The sequence below is a fragment of the Pistacia vera genome, unplaced genomic scaffold (assembly GCF_008641045.1).
Source record: "Pistacia vera cultivar Batoury unplaced genomic scaffold, PisVer_v2 Contig852, whole genome shotgun sequence".
NCBI lineage: Eukaryota > Viridiplantae > Streptophyta > Magnoliopsida > Sapindales > Anacardiaceae > Pistacia > Pistacia vera.
Genome location: NW_022196726.1, coordinates 259,933 through 275,940, shown reverse-complemented (window position 1 = coordinate 275,940; position 16,008 = coordinate 259,933). Strand labels below are relative to the sequence as shown.

At 32.8% G+C, this 16,008-nt stretch overlaps 1 protein-coding gene across 1 annotated transcript in view; it reads right to left on the bottom strand.

The window, feature by feature from the left end:
* Window positions 1-168: 168 nt before the first annotated feature.
* Window positions 169-16,008, bottom strand: part of LOC116118658 (kinesin-like protein KIN-12E) — an 82,218-nt gene continuing 66,378 nt past the window's right edge. The window contains exons 8-21 of the mRNA XM_031404644.1: window positions 4,722-4,792; window positions 4,554-4,628; window positions 4,378-4,465; window positions 3,835-3,893; window positions 3,552-3,615; window positions 3,201-3,266; window positions 2,509-2,667; window positions 2,307-2,411; window positions 1,842-2,077; window positions 1,310-1,379; window positions 1,167-1,223; window positions 1,015-1,077; window positions 365-424; window positions 169-252 (exon numbers count right to left, since the gene is read on the bottom strand). Of these exons, the coding sequence (XP_031260504.1) occupies window positions 169-252; window positions 365-424; window positions 1,015-1,077; window positions 1,167-1,223; window positions 1,310-1,379; window positions 1,842-2,077; window positions 2,307-2,411; window positions 2,509-2,667; window positions 3,201-3,266; window positions 3,552-3,615; window positions 3,835-3,893; window positions 4,378-4,465; window positions 4,554-4,628; window positions 4,722-4,792 (1,257 nt within the window). The remainder of the gene's footprint in view (window positions 253-364; window positions 425-1,014; window positions 1,078-1,166; window positions 1,224-1,309; window positions 1,380-1,841; window positions 2,078-2,306; window positions 2,412-2,508; window positions 2,668-3,200; window positions 3,267-3,551; window positions 3,616-3,834; window positions 3,894-4,377; window positions 4,466-4,553; window positions 4,629-4,721; window positions 4,793-16,008) is intronic.

The window sequence follows — 16,008 nt, the reverse complement described above, 5'->3', positions numbered from 1 at the left end:
TCAAATCATGGTCTTAAACAATAAAGAAGCTACACAACTAATCATCTTCTCAAGGGGAAAAGATATCAATGAGCTGGAACTGGCTCAATTACCAGGAATTAAGATATGTAAACAAACTTCTAGCAACTTAAATGGTTCAAGTTACAAGACTAACAAGGATAAAAACAATCACCTTTCCAATTTCTCTTTTTCCTTGAGGCAGAACTCTAACTTTTTTTGGAGTGCTTCCATTTCAGCCTGATTTTGAATAGCCTTTAATAAAGTAAAAAAATTCTGCATCTGATTAATGTGATACATGAAAGCTATCTGTTTTAGATGAAATCAAATTTCAACAATAAAATCTTCATCTAAGTGCATCATCTACCTGGACACGCAGGAACTCATTTTCCTCATTAATTGAAGAGCGCCATGGTATTACTGGTTCCTGTCATAATAAAAAATATATATATGTTATATTCACCTATATGAAGTCAGGAACTATTTAATGCTAAAGGTACTATTATCCCCACATAGATATTCAGTGGAATATCAAGAAGATAAACTGTAAATTAGATTAAAATTTGGCTCGAATCTTACAAAATTGTTGAAATATAGGGAATTTATATTGTTTCAGCCTAAAATAACTCAAGAAGTCATAATCCTAGTTGTAAAAACCAGCTGTTATTGATAACTCATTTACTACAAACCCTGAAGAAGTTAAAGACACTATAAAATGGTAGAATAAAATTATATTACTGTGTAAAATAGGAAAAGATTGTTGACAACTTGAAGTCACAGCAAAAGTAGTACGAATTTAAAAAGTTTGCATGAAACAACTACTTAGAGTTAAACTATGAATCACAGAGGGAGAGTTTGTCTAGGAAAATTGCATAACAATAACAATTAATTTGTGGCAAAGTAGCTTTTGGTTGTTAAAATTTAAGTTACATTATGTCAATTCCATAGTTTTAATTGACAAAAATGCAAATTCATAAAGGAAGCTAGCCATACTGGAAAAACACATCTGAAATTTACCTGGCCAGAGATCAGTAAATCATCCTTAGCACAAACCTCTGTTACCACATCTGAATTTCCTTTCTAGAAAGTAGACGAACAGGAATAAAATTTAAAAAAAAGGCACATTAAATTAGCTTGATGTGAAAATAGAAACAAAGCTAGGAAAGTACCTTAACTATAGAAGAATCTGATTCATGCATAAATTTCCAATCTAGTGCTTCTAGCAGCTGCATATATGATCAACAGATACATGTAAATTCCAAAATTAACATAATTTAATAGAGTTCAAAAGTTTCAGAAAATAATTTTGGACCTTATTCTGTAAGTCTGAGATCTGTTGAGTCATCATCTCCCGTTCACCTTCCTCATAAAATGATCTCAATCTAAGGTACCCATAAAATATTGATAACAGAGTTAAAATGAATCCCACTAATTTTGACAAACTATATCTTCCAAAGAAAGCTCCGAAGAAAAAAAATTATAAATGCTCATAAACATCTCCAGTACAAAAATAAATGAATGAAACACCGAATTAATCAATAAGCAGGAGACTAGATTTTTGCTTTTAAAACAGAAGCATAATCTAGTTTTCTTATTTAATTGAAAATTATTTGGAGGTCTCCTCACTGTTAACTTTGAAACTTAAACATCTTATCCTCACACAAAGAATTTTTATTCCAACTTTGTTTAAATCAAAATTATGAGTCACTGACTTTTTTGAGAAAGATAAGTTATCCTGGATAACTTACTTCTGTTTAAATTTGCAACAAAAGCAAGTGAAATAAAAAAAATAAAAAAAGGAATGTTGAGGATCAAAGTGAAAGAGCCATTTGAAAAGAGCATGCCTTCTAATTTCTTCTTTAAGCTGGAGGTTCTCCATAGCAAATCTGGTTACTTCTTGGTTACGGTCAACCTGAGTTCTAAGAACCTCAATTTCCTTCAAATATTCCTCTTTTTCTTTCAGTAAGTGTGTCTCAGCAGAAATCTTTCCAGAAGTAACTGCCTCTAGTCTCTTAATTCCTGCTTCCCGGAACCGTAACCTCATTTTCAGGCCCTGTATCTCATCCGCTCTTTGTTTTGCCTAATTCAATCAAGACAAACAGAAAATATTTTAAAAAAATTTGGTATCTTGGTATCTTCAGAATGTATAATAGACTAATATTTAGATATATATGGTTCCCCTTAAACAGATTACTAGCCAAACCTAATCTTATACTTGCAGTAAAATAAATACATAAAAAACTGATCTATGGCAGTTTGTTTGCAGTTCTAATTTACTTAAAAATATAGGGCATTTCTCTTGGGCATACCAATCGTATAGCTGCCTGATTTTCTGCAGCCAAAGCCTGCAAAGCTTTATCTTTCTCTTTTTCCCTCTTGAAAGCCCCTACAAGTGCAAGCTCATAGTCTTTCTTCTGTAGAAAGGAAAAAAACCAGTGAGAGAAACAAACTGGTAAACAAAACATACTAAACAGATGATTTCTTATATTTCAAAAAAATTACGGAGCTCACCTGTGACATCCTTTTATCCGATGTAAGTGGACTAAAGGATCCATGAAGCCCTTCCCACTTAAAGGATCCTGGAGAGCCTGGAAAGCTTATGATAGAAGTATCATTAACCAGATTTTCAGCTCCTCCATTTACTAGACCCCGTAAACGAGATACTTCTTTCTGAAAAAATAAAACTACAGTTGAGGTATGGAAGAGCAAATCAAAATCTTCAAAAATGAGATAAGACAATAACAAACAGAACTTTTAGGCCAGGGAGAACAATATTAAATATAACACTGATAATTTCTTTCTTAAGGATCAAATGAAACAATCTATTTGTTCTGTTCTTCCTACAGCTAAACAGTGATTTCATCTAGGAATAAATTAATTATCATTCTGTAGTTCAGCAAAAAAGACTAATTAATTATATAGCTTAGAAGATTTTTAGCTTAGCCATCCGATGGATAATTTTAAATAGTGACTAACCACAATGAACAATAAGTAAATTCTTGAGAAAGAGAAATGATTCTTGTCCAAAATTTCCAATAAGCTATCTTAGGTCAATTTGTACTTCAAAAAACCAAACTTTACCTTGTAAGACAAACATCAAGTCAAAAAAGCCACAACATAAAATCTAAAATAACGCTAACCACTTCACTCCATTTCCAGAATATAATCAAGCAAGGGGAAGAATAAAAAATTAAGCACAATACCCTGAGCTGTTGAATCTGCAATCGCATAGAAATAACATCACCTAAAGCATCCTCATTTACAATTGCCTGCAGAATATTAAAAGTAACTTTCCATGAGCAAGAAATAAAAGCTAAAAGTATTAGATGAAACCCCAATTAAAGATTGCGTAATGACTTTACCTATTCTTCCAAAAAAGAAAAAAAAAATAGAGAGAAGAAGAACAACCAGCAACAACATTGAATAGTTTAATTTGATTAGCCACATAAACATATACGCTTTTGTGCACGCAAAGTCTTGAATGTCATAGCCTTCTACATTTGTTGACTTAAACCAAAAAATAATAAGAAAACTGACCAGTCACGTTCACATACATTGTTCTTAATAAACTTGGCACGTTGTGCAAACTTCAAAGTGCTAAGTGTCTCCAGTGAACAGCTGCAAGCGACCCAAAAATTTGTCATGTATCAGCATTTAAACAACAAATCAAGCTTGTTGAAACGAATATCTAAGTGAACTGATTTCAACTAGAAATGCAATTTTTACAAGAAATTTCAAAAGCAGAAGTTACTTCCAGAATTCTTAAACAGTTTTATGTATATGGATGCACAAACTACAACTTTAAGCAGGATTACAATAAATATAGTATTGACTGACCAAGTGGATGGACTGATATTTGCAATTATCGTTGTTTTTGAATTCCCTCCAAGTGAATCCTGAAAACAAAACAATGAGAATGAGAATTGGATATGCTGTTGTATATCTTCAGATTATACAGGACATTAAAAAAGTCCTTAGTAAACAAATTTTGAAATTTATTTGCATATAGCACCTTTATGTTCTGAAAAACATAGATGATCACAAAACTACAAACCGCCAAATATCTAATTAGCTAAACAATCTTAAACCATGAAATATAAACAGAAAAATTTCTGGTTCTATCTTCAAAACCATATAGTAGTAAACTTTGAACATCTTAAATCGAAAAACACAGATAAAAGAAAAGTGGTTCTATGAACCTTACAAAATCAAATTGAACAAGATTTTGTAAAGCATGGAATTGGAGCAAGAATAATGATATACCAGATCACATACTAATATGCCTTATTTTTTATTATTAGCAATTAATGTTGTATAATCCATCAATAGAGTATCAGAATTTGCTTCATAGATTATTTTCAATCTGCAATGGCAGTCTACCTGAAGCAAAAATGTAAGCTTTGAATCACGGTAAGGAACATGGAGGGACTTCCCATTGGATACGTTTACAAGGTTCATAATCACAAGTCTGCCAATGTCAATACAGAAGATTAAAATCACCAAACTAGTCATATATTTCATTAACAAAGAGTGGTTTACAGGTGAGGACAGCATACCCCAATGTCGAAAGAGACTTGTTGATATTAGTAGCTTCCTTGAGACGTTCTCCTTCAGCACCAGAACTTTTCTGCCTGTTATCAGACCAAAAACACAACTGAAATCAATACGAATGATGCTATTAGATTCTTTATCAATCTCAAAAATCTTTTTCTATATCCTTATACCTTTCAGAGCCCGCTAAATCAACAAGATTAAGCCGAGCAAACCGATGGTGAGTTACACCTTGCGATTCCCACTGTTAATGAACATTCAATTAAACAAATAAATTCACATTAATCTAAATTCAAGAAAATATATCTAAAAATTATTGAGAATTCAAAGTAAATGTAGAAACAGAAGAAAATAGCTTAATAAACAGTTACACACCTTACTTTCAATTACACATGTAAAAACACTATGAGAACGACTACTGGCACGGTTCATATTTGTGGCAGCAACTTTTCGATTTGCAGCACCCTGAAACAATTTTCAGTTTTAATTAACCATCTCTCACCCAAAACTTGAATTAATACCTAAAGAGTAAATGTCTATTTAAATTCCTGTTTCCTATGGGCAATAATATTTTGAAAAAAGAAATATGATAGTTTGTGTCATATAAACACAATGAATAATAAGATTCAATAGGAAGAGAGAAAATAAGAAAGTAAAACCTAAACGGCGCAATCAAATGATTTTAGCATAAAAAATTACTCACGGCTTCATTTTGAAAAACTTTCAGAATAATATGATCATTGCACTGCATTTCCCCAGCTAATAAATTCCCAAAGTTTAGAAAACTGTTTCTTATCTAGACCTTTTTATATGTTCCCATTGAACGAAATAGAGACAACAACAGGAACAAAATATAATAGTAAAACAAAATAAACAGTAAACAAAGAAAAATAATACGCGCGATTTACCTTAGTTCACCCAATGTGGGCTACGTCCAGCTGAGTCAATATTATTGCAATATGCCTCACCTCGCTCGTTTACAATGAATGAATTGCTCTCTCACACATAACAAGAGAAAAGTATGTTTATATACTAGGTTTAAGAGATTAAACCTAGTTTTACAAGGATTCTTATTCCTAAGCCCAACCCAAAAAGGAATTAGTAACTTAAAAGAAATCCTACAGCGGTTATACATGGAAAAGCCNTGGGTGCCTCCCTCAATATCTCCAAGCATGGTGTGAGTCTTCCCACTACCAGTCTGTAAGAAAAGTACCAAACTAAATCAAATAACTTGACATACATTAAACCAACCATGCTGAAACTTTCAATCAAGTAATACAATTAATTACAAAACTCACTTGGCCATAAGCAAACATGCAACTGTTGTAACCTGCCACGCAATTCTCCACCATGGGCAAGCCAGCCACCTTGAACAACTTCTCCTGTTACATTACTCGAATGAAATACACCATACACCAAAGGGGATTCAACAGCAACATAATCCAACGAGCCAAAAAAGGGTACCTGGCTGACATTCTCATCGGCAACAAGGTCAAAAGTAAAACGTGACTCGGGATGCCCCGTCCAAGTAATTGTCTGACAACTCTCTTGCCTAATACACTTGCTGTGCCCTTGTACCGATATTTCAGAATTATTGAGAGGACGAATCCTTATAATTACCTACAAGTAATAATCGCCAAATTAAAATATATATATAAAAAAAAAAAAAAAAAAATACAAAGAAAAAAAAAAAAAAAAAAAAAAAAAAGAGAACGGCAAAAGAATTTATAATATAATATTTATGTAGTCTAGAAGCTTGTTCACTGCATCAAAAGGAAAATGACATAGTTTCACTAAAAATGAGCAAAACTTACCTGAACGTTGTGGTCTTTCCGGAAAGATGGATCTTCATTAACCTCGAAGATCTGAGATGAACCAGCGCTGGCGGCGGCATTGTCCTCCAAGTCACCGATACTACGAACTGTCGACGTTGCAGTCTGCGACTGGCCATAAGGATTCTCTCTCACCGCCGACTTGACAGAAAGGTCAGGAGATGTCCGCACCGACGGCACGGTCTCCGAGGAAGCGGAACGGCTGTGGAAACCGAACCTGCTCTTTATTGCGCTCGCCGTCTCCGATATAAACGGCATGTCGTTTAAGTTCTAGAAGAGAAAATGATGTTCAGGGTTTTGAAGAGGAAAAAGTAAGCGAGATTTTGGGACTTTGGAGAGAAATGAAGGAATGGTGTTTGGTTAGAAAGAAAAAAATTGAAATGAGAGTGAGGATAGATCGGATGGTGGATAGTAGAGTGGATGAACGGCTGGGATGAAGTACATTTGATTCTGATGACCGTTCGAGGTTTGGTATTTCAAATTTTCAAATTTGGAGCCACTGGCACGATCCGGATTTCGTAAAGTTAAAGAGGAATCATGAGGGCATTCTAGACTTTAACGATAATAATTTGGGACCTAGGGCTTCGTTTAATAATTTTAGAAAAATGTTATCCTCACAAAGACTCATACAAAGAAGGCTACAAAGTGATATCATCCCGAAGAAAAAAATAAAGAAAAAACGGAAAAAGAGAAAGAGAGAGAGAGAGAAAAATCATAAAAATCAAGGGTGAGGATTGTCTGTGTATGCCCCCTTTGTATGTGTCTTTGTAAAACTAGTATTGCTTATAATTTTATTAACGACCTTTTTTTTTTTTTTTTTACAGGGGTTGATATAAAAATATGGGTAATACTATTTGTACAAACTCTTTGTACAAAGAGAGTTTGTACAAACTTACCTGACACTCAATGTGAGTGCCACGTGCATAAGGGTCCACATAATATTAATGCGACATTAAGTTGCGTGGGTCTCAATATCATATAGCATGCTTTGTGGTGTGCCACGTAAGTTCGTACAAACTATTTATGTACAAAGAATTTGTACAAATAACATTATCCTAAAAATATTTATCAAAAGGGAGATTATTAATTAGCCTACAAAGTTTTCAATTATTTAATTGTTTCTTTGTTTTCTTCTACGGTTTCTGAATTGGTTGGTATTTTTAGATTTTAAAATTTTTATTCTAGATTTAATTTATTTTTAAAAAGGAATAATTTAAATCTATATAATTACATATTTATCGCCCCACAAAGTTAATAAAACCCTAATTGAGTGTTTGGAACTTATATCCCTAAATTGATCGATTTGGAACTTATGTTCGTGACTTCCAAATTTCTACAAACTTTGTCCAGTACTTATCTTGCTATGTCGATGTAACAATATTTACCACAAGGGAGATTATTAATTAGCCTACAAAGTTTTCAATTATTTAATTGTTTCTTTTTTTTCTTCTATGGTTTCTGAATTTGATGACATTTTTAGATTTTAAAAATTTTATTCTAGATTTAATTTATTTTTAAAATGGAATAATTTAAATCTATATAATTACATATTTATCGCCCCACAAAGTTAATAAAACCCTAATTGAATGTTTGGAACTTATATCCCTAAATTGATCGATTTGGAACTTATGTTCGTGACTTCCAAATTTCTACAAACTTTGTCCAGTACTTATCTTGCTATGTCGATGTAACAATATTTACCACAAGGGAGATTATTAATTAGCCTACAAAGTTTTCAATTATTTAATTGTTTCTTTTTTTTCTTCTATGGTTTCTGAATTTGATGACATTTTTAGATTTTAAAAATTTTATTCTAGATTTAATTTATTTTTAAAATGGAATAATTTAAATCTATATAATTACATATTTATCGCCCCACAAAGTTAATAAAACCCTAATTGAATGTTTGGAACTTATATCCCTAAATTGAATGATTTGGAACTTATGTCGGTGACTTGCAAATTTCTACAAACTTTGTCAAGTACTTATCTTACTATGTCGATGTAAAAATATTTATCAGAAGGGAGATTATTAATTAGCCTACAAAGTTTTCAATTATTTAATTGTTTCTTTGTTTTCTTCTACGGTTTCTGAATTTGATGATATTTTTAGATTTTAAAAATTTTATTCTAGATTTAATTTATTTTTAAAAAGGAATAATTTAAATCTATATAATTACATATTTATCGCCCCATGTTTGGAACTTATATCCCTCAATTGAACGATTTGGAACTTATGTCCGTGACTTGCAAATTTCTACAAACTTTGTACCTAATTTATAAAAATTAATTCAGCCCTTTGTCGGAGCTCATTTCAAGAGGTGGCAAGAAAAAGTATTCGACTCCCTAGACGTGCTCAGTTTTGCAGAGTATTTCACATCAGAAGAACCAAAACCTAGAGTAGACAATTTTGATCAAAAACTTGACACATGGAAGAAAGGAAATAAGGTATGTCGTCATACTATCCTCAGTACATTATCGAATGAGCTTTATGATGTTTATTGCGCTTATAAAACTGCACATGAGATATGGACAATCCTGAAAAAGAAATATGTTGTTGAGGATGCTAAATCACAAATATATGCTATAGGAAACTTCCTAGATTTTAAAATGGTAGAAGAAAAAGAGGTATCCATGCAAGTCCATGACTATCATTTATTGATAAATGACCTAAAAAATGAAGAATTAATTCTTCCTTAAACTTTTGTGGCTAGTTATTTAATTGAGAAACTTCCAGATTCATGGAGAGATTATAAGAATAGTATGAAACATAAAAGGAAGCAAATGAGCTTAGAAGATGTGATAGTACATATTAGGATTGAGGAGACGAATAGGCTTAGAGATAAAGCCGATAAGGCCAAGGAATTGACATCCAAGGCTAATGTTGTTGAAAACCGAGTGGCTCCTCATCAACCTAAGAACAAGAAACTACAGAGTTATTAAGAACAATAACAAGAAATTGTTTAACAAAAAGAACCCTAACACTTTCAAAAAGAAAGGACACTGTTTTGTGTGTGGGAAAACCGGACATTTTGCTAGCCAATGCAGATATAGAAAAACTAGAGACAACAAAAATCCTCCTAAAGCCAATTTGGCTGAGGGAGGTGATGTTATTGTTGTTGTGGTTGTCTCACAAGTGAACATGATTGCTAAAAAGAAATAATGGATAATTGATTATGGGGCCACAAAACATATTTGTGGAGATAGAAATTCTTTCTATGAATACCTAACAGTGAGGGATGGAGAAGAATGTGTTTACCTTGGTGATTCCCGCTCTACTCCTGTTTTGGGAAAGAGGAAAATTCTTCTCAAACTTACTTATGGGAAAACCCTCTCACTTAGTAATGTTTTTACATGTTCGAAACATTCGATATAATCTTATATTTGTTTATGTATTAGGAAAGGCTGGAGTGAAAGTCTCCTTTGTGAGTGACAAAATTGTAATGTCAAATAATGGGGCTTTTGTTGGGAAGGGATATTGTTCTGGAGAGTTATTTAAACTTAATGTACTTAATGTTATTATGAATGAAAATGCATCTTCTTCTGCTTACGTTATTGATTCAATAGATTTATGGCATGGTAGATTAGGTCATGTGAAATATGGTTATCTGAAAAAGATGAAAGAAATTAGTTTATTATCAAATGTCAATATTTCAAATATTGATAAATGTGATGTGTGTGTGGAATTTAAATCCACTAAAAAAACTTGTAAACCAGTTCTAGAATGAGAAAATGCGCTTCTTGGTTGAATTCACAATGATCTTGGAGATTTGAAACAAACCATGACCAGAGGAGGAAAAAGGTTTTATATATCTTTTATTGATGATCACTCTAGATATACTAGAGTATACTTATTGAGAAGTAAAGATGAAGCAATAAAAATGTTCTCAACATATAAAAATGAAGTTGAAAATCAATTCAATAAGAAAATTAAAAGGTTAAGAACAGATAGAGGAAGTGAATATGAGTTAAATGACTTTGATTCTTTTTGTAGGGATCATGGTATTATACATGAGACTAAATCTCCTTATTCTCCACAATCTAATCGAGTTGCTGAGAGGAAACACAGAACTTTAAAAGAAATAGTGAATGCTATGTTGATTAGTTATGGAGCACCTTTTAATTTGTGGGGGGAAGCAATGCTTTCAACACCATATGAACTCTGGAAAGGTCATGTACCTAACTTGAAATATTTTAAAGTGTGGGGGTGTTATGTAAAGTCCTAATTCCTGAACCTAAAAGGAAAAGGTTAGGACTCAAGACTATTGATTGTATGTTTATAGGTTATGCTCAAAATAGTGATGCTTATAGATTCATGGTAATAAACCAAGAGGTTGGTTTGTATGACGCAAACACAATCATTGAATCTAAAAACGCTGATTTCTTTGAGAATGTTTTTTCTAAGAAAATCAAATGTGAAAAGGTTTTACCTCAAAATGAAACTTTTGAGAGTTCTCTTTGAAATGAAACTCTTCGAAATTCTTCTGAAAGTTCAGAGTTAGAAATAACGAGAAGTAAGAGAGTAAGAAAAGCCAAAAGTTTTGGTGATGATTACTATGTCTTTCTTACAGAGAATGATCCTCAGATTTATGAAGAAGCAATGACTTCTCATGATGCATCCCTTTGGAAAGAGGCAGTAAATAATGAAATTGAGTCCATTATTAGTAATCATACATGGGAAGTAGTTAATTTGCCTCCAGGAACTAAACCAATAGAGTGTAAATGGATATTTAAAAAGAAATTAAAGACTGATGGATCAGTTGATAAATACAAGGCAAGATTGGTTGCCAAAGGTTATACACAAAAGAAAGATATATGCTTCTGTAACAAAAATAGCATCAATTAGAGTATTAATTGCTTTAGCTGTAATTTACAAATTACATATACGTCAAATGGATGTAAAGACAGCTTTTCTTAATGGAGACCCGGAAGAAGAAATTTATATGAAACAACCATAGGGTTGTGTTATCCCAGGTAATGAGCATAAAGTGTGCAAACTAGTAAAGTCTCTTTATGGACTTAAACAGGCACCAAAACAATGGCATGAGAAGTTTGACCAAGTGTTAGTCTCAAATGGTTATACAATTAATGATTCAATAAATGTGTGTATTCTAAATCATTTGAAGACAATACTTATGTGATAATATGTCTCTATGTTGATGACATGTTAATATTTAGTGCTAATATGGATGTGATAATTAAGACTAAAGAGTTTCTAACCTCAAATTTTGATATGAAAGATATGGGAGAGGCAAGTGTTATTCTTGGGATTAAAATCATTAAGATAAATGATGGTCTTAAGTTATCACAACAACACTATGTTGAAAATTGCTTAAGGAAATTTGGGTATTCAAATAGTAAATATGTCTCAACTCCTTATGATGGAAATACTCAACTTAAGAAAAATACACAATATAGTGGGAGTCAAAAAATATATGCCCAAATCATTGGTAGCCTTATGTACTTAATGAATAGTATGAGGCCTGATATTGCTTATACTGTCATTAGAAAGGTATACTCATAATCCTGATAAGAATCACTGGATAGCATTAGACAGAGTTGCTAGATATTTGAAGGGCACCATTGATTATGGGCTAACGTTTGGAAGTACACCACCTATATTAGAAGGATATTCCTATGCCAATTGGATATCAGATTCAGATGAAATAAAATCCACAAGTGGTTATATCTTTACACTTGGTGGAGGTGCTATGTCATGGAAGTCTTCCAAACAAACTTGCATAGCTCGGTCTACCATGGAGTCTGAGCTTATCGCCTTAGAAAAGGCATGTTCTGAGGTTGAGTGGTTAAGAAATCTCTTAGCAGATCTTCCCATTGAAACTCACCCTCTTGTTTCAGTATCAATCCATTGTGATTGTCAGGCTGCAGCAAATTTTATCCAGATAAGACATACCATTATAAAGCAACTACTAGAATTTTGGGTAGTGAGCCTAGATTTTGTGAAGTCAGAGTTAAATTTGGCCGATCCTCTGACTAAACCACTAAATAAGAGGTTAGTGGAATACACGTCGAGGGGGATGGGACTTATGCGTAAAGCATAAGGCAAGAGTGACAATAACCCTACCTATGTGATTAGAGATCCCAAGAAGTAGGTTCATAAGGGTAATAACAAGTCACTTGTTGTCTTGATAAGTATTATCGAATTTTATATAGAAAGTCCTCCTTATGGCGAGATGATATTGATTGCAGTGAATAAGGTTGAGTAAAATTACTCTTAATGAAATCCATAGCCAACATAAATAGTGGTGTGAAAAACTGCAATTCACACCTTATGGAGGTTCACCTATGTGAGTGTAGAATTAGGTCGATTCCTATAAGAGCTTAGACACGCATCTCTAGAGCACTCATGAAATCCAGGTTAGCACAGGGCCATAAAGTGCTTAACCGTATAACAGTGTACAATGTAGATAATTTAGTGTGACAAACTAATCCCCTGAATTACATAAAAAAAATTTTGGTTCATAGAAACTTAGTTTCACCAAATTTTTGTAACTCACATTTAGTTACTCAATTATTGGTTCATAGTCCGAAAGACACCAACTTATAAATATTAAATTCTATAATCAGTGGTGATTGGTTATTTTGAAATATGTGGGGGGTGTAATAGCTACTATTATGGTATTTCAAAATACCAATTTTTTAATTAAATTTTTGGACTGTTATAATTTGAATGTAATTAAAATTTTGGACTGTTATGACTTGAATGCAATTGCAATTGCTTTGGTTACTTTACAGTTCAAATCATGGCTAGACAGTTTCATTTTTTAATTAAAAATGGTTGTTATAAATGCTGGGCATTTTTAATTTTAATAATTAAAAAAATGGTTTTTACATGTAAGAGGCAAGTATAAAAGGGGGTGTTTTATTCTCTTTTATGCAGAGACAATTTTCCTACTTGAAAGAATTCATTTTGCTTCTACATTCTTTATTTTTCCAGCTCTCCTTCGCCACTTCTATTTTTTTCTTATATTGTTCTAAGCTTCTGTTAAAAGAGTGCACCTTAAATAGAAGCTCGTTATTGTATCCTGAAGGTCGGTTCACACCAGAGTCATTTGCATCGGGAAGATCCTTCCAATGGGGCGGAAATCTGATCTTAAGGGCAATGCTTTTGCACGCCTAAAAATATTTACCAAACGGGAGATTATTAATTAGCCTACAAAGTTTTCAATTATTTAATTGTTTCTTTGTTTTCTTCAACGGTTTTTAAATTTGATGATATTTTTAGATTTTAAAAAAATTATTCTAGATTTAATTTATTTTTAAAAAAGGAATAATTTAAATCTATATAATTACATATTTATCACCCCCACAAAGTTAATAAAACCCTAATTGAATGTTTGGAACTTTTATCCCTAAATTGAACGATTTGGAACTTATGTCCTTGACTTGCAAATTTTTACAAATTTTGTACCTAATTAATAATCTTTTTTTAACAGAACATGTGACATTGAATTTTGTAATTGTCACAAGTAATCTAGAGTTTTGAAATCGAAAATCATTGGTGAAATTTAAGGATGTGTTATTTATGAATTTGTTTTGTATTTTTTGTAAATATTGTAAATAATTGATTTAAATGATGAATATTTAGAAAATAAAAAATTTATTGGCATCTTTGTCTAAAACTAATATTTTGAAATCGTGAAAGTGAAAATGTATTACTTATGTTTGTCTAAAAATAGTATTTTGAAAATAAGAAAATAAAACGTGTTTGACATGTTTATTTGAAAAAAAATATTTGTAATAGTAAAATATATATATATATATATATATATTATGTGTATGTATTAAATAATTATAACTATATTTTTTTGTTTATCTCATTATTTCCTTTGTTGTTTCTTATGCAATTTTGTATATCAGACTTTAGGGAAGATTAAGAATAATTTTCATAACGAAAACACTCTAAAAAAACAACCTATTTCGACCAAAACAGATATGGACAAATTTCTAAGATGATACAATTTTACATGCACCAAACCGAAGTAAAATAGCTAAACCCCGTAACTCTATAATTTTTTTTTTTTTTTTGTTGACCGTGAATATCCGGGTCAGCTTACACGTATCTCAACTAATCCCCTAAGACTTTAGAACTACCGTTGAGTAAGAGCTCCAGTGACTACTCTTATTAGCAACCGATGAAGGACTCAAACTTAAGACCTCTTGAATAATACATTCAAGAGTCCTTATCGAATCACTCAACCACCCAGAGGTAGTTAACACTATAACTCTATAATTATATAGGGTGTGTTTGTTTTATTATTTTGGATAGGATTTTTGAAAAAGTAAGAGTTGGGTGGTTATTACGAGGTAGGATTTGAAAATTAATAAAACATCATCTTAGGTTTGTTAATTTACTAAACACCCCTGTAATAAAATATTAAAAATTAACAAAAACTCCCCTACTCACCTATTAAATACCGGCAACTGGCAACCGGCCACCATCACTGGAGGGTGGTCGGAGTCGTCGTATTGGCGCATGACCAGTTGGATCTGGTCGGTTGTGTGCCGATAGGACCTTTTCTAACCAGATCTACGGCTAGATTTGGCCGTTTGGTCATCAACGATGGCTAAAGATATGCCTGTCGTTGACGACTAGCTATGACCAAAGATCTAGTCGTCAACAGCCAGATATTTGGTCGTAGATCTAGCATTTTCTGACCAAATCTATGGTGAATCTAACCGGAAAATGCTAGATCGGCGCAATATCGACCAGATCCAGTTGGTAGTTAACCATTATACCAGATTTCGGCTACCTGCCGGCGGTGGTGGCCAAAATCTGGCAAATGTGGGTGGATGAAGGTGTTTTTGTCAATTTCTAAACTTTTTTTTTTTTTTAGTGTTTAGTTAAATTAACAAACCTATGAGTTGCCACAAGCATTGCAGAGAAAACATCAAGACGTTGTAAATGCTATGGCCCTAGTCAAAGTCTCCAAAACAGCGGTTACAATTGTTGAGAGATGAAGGATGGAAATCTTTGTTGAATGAAATTTCTTCATTTTGCCAAAAACATGATATTGTCATTTTGAATATGAATGATATGTTTGCAATTCGAAGGCAATCACGACGAAGAGTTGAGCACATGAAAAATTTGCATCATTATTGAGTTGAATTGTTTTATACAGTGATAGATATGCAACTTCAAGAACTTAACACTAGTTTCACTAAGGTTAGTACTGAGCTGCTTCTTTGTATGACATGTTTAGATCCAAGTATTTCATTCTCTACTTTTGACAAGCATAAGTTGATCCGTTTTGCCCAGGTTTATCCAACTGATTTTTCTACACTTGAGTTTATGGTATTTGAGAACCATATTAGGACTTATGTTATTGACAAGCGTTCTTGTGATGAATTTTGCTGAGTTAGAAGGAATTGATGATTTGGCTAAGATTTTAGTTCAGTTTAAAAAAGACATTTTGTATCCATTGGTGTTAGGGTTGTTCAACGAGGCGAGCCGCTCGCGAGCCAACTCGGCTCGGCTTGAGTACGGCTCGCTAACGGCTCGCCTCGTCTGGAATCGAGCCGGCTCAGCTCGATTCGTGAGAGAGCACTAGCCGAGTTCGAGCCTGCCTCAACTCGGCTCGGCTCGGCTCGTTAGGCTCGCCAGCCAA